Raw genomic sequence first — 13,464 nt, 5'->3', positions numbered from 1 at the left:
GAGGCAAATGGCGTGGCCTAAGGTGTAGTACTATACGAGTAGTAGTGGACAAGTTATAAAGGGAGAAAGGAAAGGACACACAAGAAACTTGTAGGAATAAGCGTCATAACTAATGAGTGCACCAAACACCCTTCTCTGGGGACACAGGACACCTAATAAGGACATGTTCATGCCAGCGCCCTTTTCTGTCCATCCCTCAAAAATCAAAATCCATACACAATCATTAAATTATCGGGAAAATTGGCAGCAACTTCTTCGTTCCACAACACAACACAGCATATAGAACAAAAACAAATTGGACCAAGGTGTGTCAGAATTGAGATCTATTCCATTTCCAACTCCATATCACTCCATCATTTACATTATGCATCAACTAGTAATAACAAATTCTGAAATTGGCATTCCCATTTAATAATAATATATCAGCGGTATTGGTTATCTAATCACATCAAAATTCAAAACCCCCCTTTTCTTCCCTAAACACAAAAACATCTCAAAAGTTCCCGTGGAATTCTAAGAACCAAAAATTGAAAGAAAAAAAAAAGAATGGAAAGAAACACTCTAGACTCTAGTATCTAGTTCTCTAAGCACACCATCATTATCACCATCCATCACCCAGTTAAATGGAAAGAAACAACCTCACTCACATGACAGAACAAGCATTCGGGTTTTCATCACTGAAAATTTGTGGTGGTGGTGCATGCAAGTGAAAGTGCATCTGCTCCGGGTACACTGGCACATAGCTATACCCACCAATGTTGCCATGCCCATGCCCATGTCCATGTCCATAACCACCACCATAAGGTCCATAACCAAAGCCAAAAGCAGGTGGTGCCAAATACTCCATTCTGTTATACTCTATTTTCTCTATTCCATCTTCAATATTCTCATTCTTGTCTCCTCCACCACCACCCTTGTTCTTCTTCTTCCCTGATACTTCCTTCTCATCATCACCACCACCACCTTCCTTGTCTTTCTTTGGAGGAACCACCTCAACCCTCCTCTTCAGCTTCTCCATGAGATTCTCTGCCAGAGCCTTAACATCCATTGTCCCTTTCACAGTCACCATTTCCTTTTCCTTGTCAATGGCCATTTCTTGCACTCCTGCATCATCATGTCCAAGTTCATGCCCAATTAGCCAAACCAAGAGACAAACTAAATAATAATAATAATAATTAATTAACTAACCTTTGGTTTTCAACACAGTTTTGCCAATCCTGTCTAGGCAACCCTGGCAATGCAATGCCAGCTTCAGAACAGCGGTGGTTACCACCTGATAATTAAATTAAGCATAATTAAACAATAAGCGACAAATAAATTTTGAAAAAATTAACAGAGGTCACCAGAAACCAATTAGAAAAAAAAAAAAAAATCCCAGACTGGCAGTGGCAGAGAAAGTAAAATAAATTAAATAAACAAAGGGGGCAAAGGTTGGGGACCAGTGATGAACCAACCTCTTTGTCCTTGGTTTTTTTGTCCTGGGTTTTGTTATTCTCGGATTTGTTGTTTGCCTTAGCATCCTTGTTCTCTTTCTCGTTCTCCTGCTCCTTCTTGGGCTGCGGAGACACCAGTTCCACCTTCTTCCTTATCTTCTCCGCCAGGTTATCCCTCACTTTCGTGGGGTCCACTTTTCCGGTCACGGTCACCTTCCCGGCGTCGCTATCAGCCTTCACCGTCTCCACACCTTCAACAACAAAAAGTCCAATCTCAACTCTCAAATTCAAACACAGTAATAAATAATAATAAATTAAATTCAAGGTGCATTACAAATCACAGTAAAATTAAATAATCAATACTGGTAACACTTTTGACGGTTAGCATTTTGCTATAAAAATACAGAGATTAAATGCCAGATAGATCCATAAATAGTACTGGTGAAAATGAAATGAGTTTCATGAGTGTGTGGAAGCAAGTATAACCTTGGAAACAGCGGAGGTGTTTGATGATTTTGGAAGCGCAACCGTCGCAGTGCATTTCGACCTTCAAGACGACGGTGATGGTGCTGTCTTCGTTCTCCTTGTTGTTGCCGTTTCCGCCGCCATTCTTCTTCTTCTGCAACATCATCAACACAACACAACACACACTTTAACAAATTAAGTACTAACATGTGAAGAACAAAATCAAAGTAGTGAGTGAGTGAGTGAGTGAAAGAGAGAGAGTTACCGCGGCCATTGTGGTTGTGTTGTGCGAGGAGTATTGGTAGTAGTGGTAAGTGTGAAACTTTATGGCGAAATGTGGGTATATATAGCAGGGAAACAATAAGCACATGGTGCGTGTTTATGGCGTAGGTGAGTGGGGCCCAGGCTGCGCGTAACATGTTATTTAATTGTATTGACTGAGTTGGAGCAAGAAAGAAGAAACTTATTGCCTCTTGGGAGGCAAATGGGTGTCGTGGTTTCACCATCCTTCTTCAATTGGATTGGGCCTCCCTTAATGCACACTGTTAATGTTTGCTTTATCCACCAGCTGGGACCTTAATTTATTCATCCATTTATAGCTTTGGCTTTTCTTTGTGGATGCCTCAGTTGTTGTTATAAACCTTTTTTACACTATTTTTTTTTTATTCTTATGCATAAAAAAATATTAAATTTTGGTAAATGTTTTTTTTTTAAATTCCTTAATCAATATCAGATAGACTTCTTGATTTTTTTTTTGTTAGAAACTACAAATATTTTCTACCATAGACAGTGTTAAACTATGTTTGAGATTAAATTCATTTTGGTGACATTTTATGTTTTGTTACCCTTCAAAGTATGTTTACATATAAAAAATTTGTCTTAAAAACTTAATTTTATAGAAGGAAGACGTGAGCAATTTTTACAAACTTTAATCTAACCATATACTTATTTTATTTTAGTTTGATAAAATCATTCATTTATTACAAACAATAAAATTCTCTTTCTAAATATTCATTATGATTTTAAAATATTTATACATTATTAATCAACAAACACTTAACATCTGCAGCAAAATTTTAACCTAAGTACTTATGAAATACGAGTCATATTCTTATTAATATTAGACCTACTTTCCTTGGCTACCCGGGGCTTTACTTGTAAGGGTGTGCATCATATTTAATAACATGAAACAATTAGATCCCTTTTTGATTACACTTGTGCAAAGATTTTCAGTATGTGATAGATATATGGGATATATAATATAGTAGAATATAACATGATATTCATAAAAATAAAAAGAATAGAACAATGATTTAGATTGCATATATTGTAAAAGTGGTTAACAAAACTAAGTTTTTTTTACCGTAAACATACAGTATGTTATGAAATATTTTAATAAAAAAATAACTTTTAATAGATGTAATATATTTAAATAAATAAATTTCTCATTAACATCAATTTATATTGTTATAAAAGTATATTAAAAAGATTCAATATAAATAGAAAAGTTCAATGAATGTCATATAAATCTTAAAGTAATAAATAAATAAATTCTATTACTTTTAATATGTATTATCTTCAAAAATTATTTTCATATACAACTTTAAGTATTGAATTGAGATGTTTGCATGTATAATTTTCATTCCATGTAATAAACACACTAAACTTTCTAAATATTGTCTGTACCAGAAAAAAAAACTTTATTTTTTGACAAATAAAATTATTATAGAATAATACACGCATCCAAATAAAATTATTTTTAGAAAAAACATAATTAATTAATCTACTTTTCAACAAGAAACTATTCAACTTATTTTTTTTCATAAATATATTTTTCTTTTTTATTTTCATTCATGTGCATTTTATAATATTTACTAGTATATACAATGTTTTTCATTGGCCGTACGTGTAAATACAGAAACATTTAAGTTGATTTTGCTTGGACCAGTGCTTGGTGGTTGGTGTAGAGTTGTTAGCCCAATTACATTATCCCATTTTCCCTCTCTACTGCTTTGATAAGGCTCAACTTAGTCTGATCTCTAAACCATTTTTAATTATTTTCCCTAAAAAATAACAATTAAAATAAATAGTGAGTAGTATAAGCTTTTGTTTTGCATAGGATATGAATTATACAGGATAGTTAAATTAAAAAAAAAATTAGCAAACTACTCCAATTTAAACAAAAATTGATTATTAATTTTGGTTCACCTTTAGAGCATTTCTAATAAGAATGCTTATATGAGTTGTTTAATTTTAAGTAACGTTTAACTTTTTTATTCATTTAAGTATATGACATCAAGTTATTTTTATAAGCAATTGTTATTTAAAATATTTATACCATAAATAATATATTTTTTAAGTATTGTATGACTCAAAAAAATTTAAGTTAAAAACTTACTTTAATAATCTTAACATTGTAATGAATTTTTATATAAAATATTTAAATTTATATGAAATTATAAAATTCACAAGATTAATATAAAGAATGATTTATGTAACTATGCATAAAAGCTCTTACAAAAGAAAAAGAAGAATACATAGACATTGATCATGTAATCGCTATTTATATATTAACATAACAATAATTATTTAATCATAGTTCACGCAATACCTCTGCGAACAGTCGTAGAAAAAGGAAGGAGGTCGTGCATTGCGTCTCTCTTTGGTGTGTTTTGCGTAGGTCACCGTCCACTTGTTTTGAATTCCCCCCTTATTCACATATTGTATTTTGGATTGGACTTTTGGAAATATAATAAAACATAGCAGAAAGTAATGATGGGAGTGCAGGAAGCAACATCTTGAATTATATAGCCCATTATTCTTTTGTTCTAGGCTTCCCATTAGTGGCCAATTTGGGCCATGTTTTTTTTTTCCCTTTATTTTTGTCTCATCTTACAATGGGCAGAACAAAAGGCATTATTCTCGACATGTTATTTTTCTAGCTGTTTGTTAGTCAAGCTAGTTGTGTTATAATGTGTTAAGAGTAGCTAATTTAATAGAAATGTTAACTTGTTGTTAATAGTTTGCTAGAAAAAATTATTAGGTCTAATACATATACGGTCTTATTGTATTTTTTATGAATAAATAATCAATTTAGTTCTTAAAAATGATAGATATTATCACATTAGTTCCTGAAACTAACAAGATGTTAAATAAGTTGTCTTAAAAAATGTCAAATAAATTCATAATTTTTTTTTTAAGAAATAAGTTTATAAACTTTATTATTTACTAACATTTTAGTTTCTAAATACTAGTATATGTTAATATAATCACTTTATTCACACGTTTTTTTTTAATTTTATACTAATGTAATTGTAGATTTACATCTTGAGTGAGTTCTTTTTTAAAAAAATAAATTCCTTCAATTTAATTAGAATTATTGTGTTTCCAAAAAAAGATCAAGGACTAATGTAATAACACTAACACTCCCACAAATTTAAGGACCAAAATGACTATATACTCTATCTTTTATCATATCAATCAATCCAATGAAATATTTTTATGGAAGTTATCTTTTATTCTATGAGCTCTATAATTTTTAGCTCATCAACTTGAAGTAACTCACAAATTTTTCTCAATTTTCTAATGTGCATATGCTTAATATATGACACTCTCTTGATGCATATTTTTTGTGCATATGCACGTGACACTCTTATGATGCATGAGTAGAGTTGTGGGAATATCACTTATTTTGAAAGGTTGTCTAACAAGAAAATTCAAAAGTTCTATAAAATATTACTTAATGCTAATAAGCCATTAGATGAATGAATTATAGATTCTGAACAGTCACTATGTATGAGGTTCTTTATTGTTATTTACTTAAATTTGATTTATTTTAATAAAAAAAATATTTTCTTATTAATTTAAATTTTAATTAATAATTATTTAAACAATTATATGAAAATAATAAATTAATGATTACTAAAAGTCATGTGGCAGGTATAACTATGGTTACAAATTTCCCATTTGTTACCAACGCCTAAAACACTTAAATACCTACGAGAATTTTAAACATTTAAATGGTTTGACTGTTCATAAATGTCACATCTGATTATTTAGTATTTTTTTACCCATAAAAATTAAATATATGTATCAGTATTTATAATAAAAGTATTTAATTAAGTGAATTAGATCCACTTAGTTAATTAATTGTCTAGTATGAAACAACTTAGTGATCGCTAGGCTAAAGGTGTGTTTGAAAATTCGTTAAAATAGCGTTGAACAAAAATTTTGCACTTTCTAATGAATAAATAGAAAAGTAATGTGAGTGATTGATTAGGTTGAACGTAGGTTGATTTGGTTGTACGTAGGTTCAATCTGATGAAATTGTAATCCTCCAAATGTCAGCACCAATGTGGTCATTAGTAATTGCAAAGTTTCTTGTAATGAATTAAATTGTTTAGAAAAACACATTCTTATTATTCTTCATTTCTTTGTTCTTTTAATTTGTTAAGAAATGTTTCAAATAATTAAAAATTAGGCGAAAGTAAAAATATTTTAATAAAAATTAATATTATCTTAAACTTTTAAAAGAATAGAATTAATAATTAATTTATTGGCAATGTAAACATTTTATTTACACTTTCATCTATAATTATGCAATGTCATGCATTTATGATAAAATCACTATTTTGTAATAATTATTTAAAAAATAGTTTTTTTCCTAAATTACCGACACTTAAAATAATAAAATTAATATTTATCTTAGAGTTAATTCTAGGATTCTACTTTTTATTTCAATTTTCCACAAAAAAAATTTCTTGGGAAAAAAACACACATAAAAGGTATCTAGAATGGATTACCCGTAGTTACTTTAGTTAATGACCGAAGAAGGATCCTACGGCTACATTCAAAATCCAATAGTTTATTTGTTTTTTTTTCTTATATTTTATTAACTTTTTAATATATAGAAGAGAAAAGAAAATAAAAGATGAGAAATTTGTGGCATTTTTTTTAGTGCTGGGATGGGAATCCCATTCCCACATAAAACTTCTTTTAAAAAACCTACTCGGAAAAACCTTCCATTCGCGTTATTGATAAACATCTTCTAACACGTAACTTAAAACAAAGTAGACGATGCCCAAAAAATCATCATTAATTAGTCAGAATATTCTCCAACAATTCGATATACATTGGTTGAGAAGAAGTGTTAACAAGGAGAATCATAGACACGAGTAGAAACTAGTGATATTCACCGTAACTGAGCAAATTAATATAAAGTTATTTTAGTTTAACATAATTTAAAATCTAAGTCAGAAATGTTTAAAGAAAATACAAATTATTCTCTTTATTAAAAATAAAAAATCTACTGTTTTGAGAAAGTGATATTTTCTTGTTTTTTTTTTCTTTCATATCTACACATAAGATAAATATAGTAAAATTAGTTGAAAAATTAATTAAAGTATCTCTAATAAGAATTTCTTAACTAAGTTTTTTAAGTTATTTTTTTTATATTTTTCACAGTTCTTTTGTGATTTTTACATTGTAAGAAATTCAAAGATAACTTTTTTTGCTAATGATAAGAAATTTGAAGAAACTCGCTTTTATATTTTTCTTATTTTCACTTTTGTTATATTTTTCTTATTTTCACTTAATTACAATATTGTTATATGTCAGGTAAATAGTATTTTTTATTATTAAGAAATAAATTTTTGCATAAGATACCAACTTTATTTTTAAGATTTTTTTTTATCAGATAGAATTGTTTCAATAGGGAGAAACAGTAAGAAACAATTTCTTTAATTAAAAATTTCTTCAAAAAAATCCTGTGGATATATTTTTAGTAACGAAAAGTTGATAGTTGAAAGATACAAATATTAACTTACTAAATTATAAATTTTTAAAAAATATAACTTCAAATAATATTTTAAAAAATATTAAAAAATATTAAAAAAAATTTGTTAATCGAACAAATAAATAAATTTTTTAATTAGAAACTAACTGGATTATGTTACTAATCATAATACAAATTTGAAAAAGAAATCTCTCTAACCACGTATTTCGAATTATCAATCATAACAAATCTTATTATCATTGCACCATATTTCATCTCCGAGGTAGTGCGCTCCGTCGCTTCACGCCTTTCCTGGGACTCGCATCGAGAAGATAGACGTACTTAACTTTTTCTTCACTTTATGCCATTTAGGGGAAGAAATTCACGTGGACCCTACATATTTGAGAGAAATTTTTAACATAATGTGAGTCTCATACTTTTTTTTTTCTTTCATTATTTTCTCTTTCACATAATCAAACTCATCCTAAAATTAAATCCCAAAACTGAAAAGTCAAAGCTTATGTGAACATATGACAGAGCCAGGGTTAAACAAATCAGATTGTGTGTGTGTGTGTTGAAATAGGTGATGTTGAATAGGTGATAAAAGAAAAATATATTAAAAAATGATATTCAGATATTTTATCTAAAAAGAGAAAAAAATACAATTGTATATCTCTACAATAAATACAATAAGAAAACCAATATATTTATCTAAAAATAAAAATATATAATTATCTTCACAATAAATATTATTATTTAAACCCAAAATTTAAAATAATCACTCAAATATATATATATATATATATATATATATATATATATATATATATATATAGGCCCCCCACCCTCTTACGTGCCAGGTGCCTCCGTCCCTAATCGGGATCCCACCAAGAAACAATGACACTAATAACGGTGGTTATAAAAAATATCATGTTTGCTTCAATCAAATAATAAATCAAAACACAATTATTGAAAGTGAAATAAGGGTGATAGAAATAATGTTGGTTATTTAGTATTATAGAAATAAAGTGGAAATAAGAGTGGAGTCCAGTAGTTATTTTTAATCTATTTTTCATTTATCCTCATTCATTTTTTTTTAATTCTTCAACCAAACACTTTTTGCAGATATATCTCAACCGATGGCTGAAGACAATTTTTTTTTTTTTAGAAAAGTCAATCAATGTGCAGTTTGACTTTCTAGGAAGGGTTCATCTTCAACATATCCTATACGACTTTGTCTTTTTGTGTCCCCTTTGCTTTGAAGTCTTTGTTATATTAACTGAAGTTCTATATTTTTTCAATGGTAAAAAAAATTAATTTTTTGAGACACTGATGTAGATTTTGGGTATGTTTGGTAAAAAAACTGAAAAACTAATTAAAATTGAAAAAATTACCTGATTGTTAAAAATTGAAAGTTAAAAAACTAATTTATTAAATTATAAGTGATGGATAAAATTAATTTTTGAAATAACTGAAAAATATAAAATGATAAAAAAAATAATAAAATAATAAGAAGAAAATACATACAGGCAGAAGTTAGAAATAAGAAGAAAATTTTACTTCAACTAGCATTTTCAAAAACGTTAACAAATATTAAAAAATTATTAAAAAAACAATATTTATCAAACGAACTTTTCAATTAATAAAAAAAATTAAAAAAATTAGTTAAAATATTTTATCCAAGATAGGCTTTATGACTCACAACCCAGTTATCTTGTCCAACAGGTTTTAAAGTTTTATTACTCACAACCCAGTTTTTTTCCCTATACATAGGGTCTGACAAAGAAGCCCTACAATATACTTAGAAAATTCAGTTTTCTAATAAATGTGTTGGACGTAATTGGTTAAATTAAGGACGATACTTAGAAATTGAAGGATTTAGGATTGATTAAGGAGTGGAGAGTGCAAAGCAACTTAAAAATTTACACGTTGAGCAATCAGCATCCCATAGAGATGAGAATGATCCCTTTTGACACGCATCATCTGGTGTGCCGTATGCCATGTTTTGATCGAAGAGAGACACATTGTTTCGCCATTGGCCCCCAGTCCCCTCCACCTTCCCATGATAATTTTGTACAATATTATCACTTCATTTTCATTTTTTATATGCTTACCCTGAACAAAGTAGCCATAGTGTTAGTGATACAGTTAAATGGAGTGAAGCGTGAGTCCCATTGCTGATGTGGCAGTGCAACATTGGCCAGGAATCAAATCCCACGTGGGTCTCATGGTTTACTTCACGTGATGTAAGACCAGCTTGTTGTGTGGCAGACATGCGGGTGCACGGCTCTTTCTTACTTTGGACATCAGAACAAAAACATATCATGGAGATCTTCATCAAATCCTTATCCCTTTATAATCAAACGAATAATCACTCTTTTCATTGGCTTCTCCCTCCCACAAAACCCTTTATTAGCATAATTTGGATGCATCTTGTCTTGTCAATTTCTTTTTCGATTATATGATTAATTTTTTTTATTTGATACTTAGTTACATTTAATTTTTTTTTAAATGTCTTCTACAGAAATCAAACTCTTATTTTCTCCCCAAAGTGTTTGTCTAACTAAGCTACATCCATAATTCAATATCTCTTGTCAAATTTGGTCTATGTACATTTTCACTCAACAGCTCTTAAATTAACTCTCTTATTATGTTACCCCTTCCCATTTCTCTCTCTCTCCCTCTCCCTTTAAATCCTCAACATAAAATGATGGCTACGAGTACTAAATACTCAACCCCATGTAGAAAGAATAGAAGGCCATTGTTTTCGTTCCAATATGCTGCCTTTGCCTGCATTTGCACCTGCACTTTACTTGGTTTTCTCTGTTCAACTACTAAGACGTACTACCACAAAAGCATGTCAATGGAGAAGGAATAAAAAGATTACGTAGTATGTGTGTGAATTAATGGACGAGAAACCAAGCACGAGGTGCAGGTGCATCTGCAGGTGAATGACATCTTGGCTTATATATATCAACAATTCACCAACTTTTATTTTGTGTGGGTTGCTCCTGATGAAAAAGAAGGGTAAGAAAGATTAATCAACATGGTATACAATGGTTGATCAATAATTATGTTTCTTAAGTATGTTACCAGGTTCGACTTTTAAGTTTGTGGGTATGAAAGAATATTCGTTACCAGAAAATAGATCTCAGTATTAATTTACAAAAATAAGTCTTTAGTTCTCGGCTAAGGATACTCAGTGCAGGTTCACCCTGAAAAAAATGGAAAGAAGGGTAAAATCACTGTAGCTTTTTGGTTCTTGTAGATTCCCTTTCCTCTCTACATTTCCTAGCATGATATGTTGTTACTTACCGTACGTACTTGTGCAGATCTAGATCTGAATATGGGAGTGAAGTCATCCTTTATTTATTCGATGTTCAAGTTTTGTTTAAAAAAAGGTTCAATTTGAGTGCATGGTCTATATATAAATTCTAGCCACCCTTTTGAAACAATGGATAGTTTTGAAGAGCTTAATTATCAAATTCTTACCTGAGATAGTATATGTCTCAGGAATATTGTTTATTTAGTCTGAGGGTGTATGGAATCATTCACATGGTTCTAAGGAATTTTAAGCCTTGTTTTCATGATGAAAATGTTGATACTAAAATGGCCTCGAGTCTAAGAAATTGACCACACTGGCTTGATTTCCCTTTCTAATTAACTAGAATTCATCTTGAGAAAGAGATGGGAATTAATAATTTTTCTTTGCTTTTGTTTTGCCTTTCCTTTCGATCCATGATTCTATGGGGCTCATATCATGAAAACGATGGTGAAACCAAATTGCTTCTTAGCCGATAGTTTATGCAATGAACCTCTGGGCTATTAACATGATCAAGTTCTTCTGGTTCATAGTTAATTTGTGATATATTGACATAACGAAAGAATATCTATGAGCTAGAAATAACTATGCCCTAGCCTGTGATTCAATTAATATACTGATATTGTATGATTATCTCATTTTCATTTGTTAACCTGCAGAACAACATACACACAAACAGATTGATATTTACTAATTCTAATTGTAATATTGACGATCGAAGAACGAGAAACGCGCTGTACACGCGTTTTGGGTATAGTGCAAACATCTTGAATGAATCCTGATTATCACTTTTTTTTTTTTTACAGTCACTTATTAAAAAAAATAGAATACACAAACTTTTAGAGTGCACATATCGAGAGAGAGCAGAAAGAAAAAGGAGAAAAATGATAAATATGATAGCTAATATTATATAAAAAATAAATGTAAGGTAGGTGTGAAACTTAAGACGTAAAAAAAGAGAGATATATTGATAAATTTAAAAGAATATATATATATATATATATATATATATATATATATATATATAAAATTCCCCCTTCTCTTTTCTATTTATAATTTGACGCAAAAAAGTTAGCTGAAATAAAATAATTTAAAACCTGAATAAGTGACCGAGTGAGATGCTTCGGTTTAAACACAGTTTCATGTTTTCAAACATGGAGCTTGAACCACGGGGAGCCAAAGGAACATAAAGGTATTACGAAGAAAAGAAGTGCTAATTTTTTTAGTTGATTTTTGACATATCAAATACTTTTTTTTTTTTATAATTATAAGGATCCTTGATAATAAACTTGTATAATACATTGCATACATTATTCGTTGGCAATGATATGTAACTATCAGAATAAATATCATGACTAAAATGTTTGACAAGTTATGATTTTGAAAGTTGAAAGGAGACAACTTTTTCCCCCTTTTGTTTCTTTAGAAACATTGTAATAAAAAAACCATTTCAAAGTAAACAAGTTTCACTAATATATATATATATATATATATATATATATATATATATATATATATATATATATATATATATATTTCTGTTACCAATATAAATCTATTGTAGAAATCGAAAGTGAATGAAAAATTGAAAAATGATGATATATAGACACTTGTATATATTTAAATACTTTATTAATATTTTTTTATCACATTGTATCATTTATCATATCTAATATTTTTCTCTTTTCACTTTCTAGGCATTGAATTTTTTGTTGTTTACATAATATTTTAAAAGGTTCATATCCCATGTTACTTGGTTTTACATACTTTCAATTGCACAAATATCAAGTTTTGCTTAGAATTTTTAAAGAAATTACGATATGGGCTCAAATGCATGAAATTGAGTCAAGCGAGCTGTTATATATTTTATCCACTAATTAATTGATGTTTACTTTATTTATTCATTTTTTTATTTAAAACATTAATTTAAAAAAATTGTTTCAATTACTAATTGCAAGTTTACCTAGTTTTTGAAACCCTTTTTCATCTTATTTGTCTTGGTTTAAAATCATAAAAGCTTGTTACTTCTATTATCCCGAACATTATCAAGAAGGGCTTGTTATATTATAGGTTTTAGGGCATAAGAAAAATTTTGTATAGAAACTTAATATAAATCATCAATTTTCACATTATAATCTTCTACCTTTTTTAGTTTGAAATCATGATTTATCAAAGTTTTGTAATTGAACAATTTTAACATTTGACTCTTGATCAATAAATAAGATGACTTATCTATTGAATCATTGTTGATATTTGATGTTATTTGCTCCAATAATTTGACGATAAATATCAACTTTGAGTAGATATATCAATTTTTTAATCAACTTTAAGAAATTACTTCAAATCTTTAAAAGGATAAAAAGTGAGGTGAAAAAAGAGTAAAAAGGATAAAACTAAAGTTATACAATCAATTATAATTAGTTATCCATTATAATAAGAATCTATACTTATAATGGACTTCACATTTTACT

The 13,464-nt window shown here is 29.0% G+C and overlaps 1 protein-coding gene across 1 annotated transcript; it reads right to left on the bottom strand.

The window, feature by feature from the left end:
- Positions 1-308: 308 nt before the first annotated feature.
- Positions 309-2,279, bottom strand: LOC114377132 (heavy metal-associated isoprenylated plant protein 3-like). The gene is made up of 5 exons (XM_028335538.1): positions 2,164-2,279; positions 1,920-2,052; positions 1,455-1,684; positions 1,189-1,273; positions 309-1,104 (listed from the first exon to the last, which is right to left on the bottom strand). The coding sequence occupies exons 1-5, from the start codon at positions 2,266-2,268 to the stop codon at positions 644-646; spliced, it is 1,014 nt and encodes a 337-aa protein (XP_028191339.1). The 5' UTR covers positions 2,269-2,279; the 3' UTR covers positions 309-643.
- Positions 2,280-13,464: the final 11,185 nt, after the last annotated feature.

Source organism: Glycine soja, chromosome 11, assembly GCF_004193775.1.
Source record: "Glycine soja cultivar W05 chromosome 11, ASM419377v2, whole genome shotgun sequence".
NCBI lineage: Eukaryota > Viridiplantae > Streptophyta > Magnoliopsida > Fabales > Fabaceae > Glycine > Glycine soja.
Note: the sequence above shows the minus strand (reverse complement) of the source record. Positions and strands in the feature narration are given on the sequence as shown.

Coding starts and splice junctions, on each gene's coding strand:
- LOC114377132 (XM_028335538.1), bottom strand. CDS start 2,268: ATGTGCTTATTGTTTCCCTGCTATATATACCCACATTTCGCCATAAAG. Junction 2,053..2,163: donor ACACAACCACAATGGCCGCG/GTAACTCTCTCT, acceptor ATGATGTTGCAG/AAGAAGAAGAATGGCGGCGG. Junction 1,274..1,454: donor AAAAAACCAAGGACAAAGAG/GTTGGTTCATCA, acceptor TTTAATTATCAG/GTGGTAACCACCGCTGTTCT.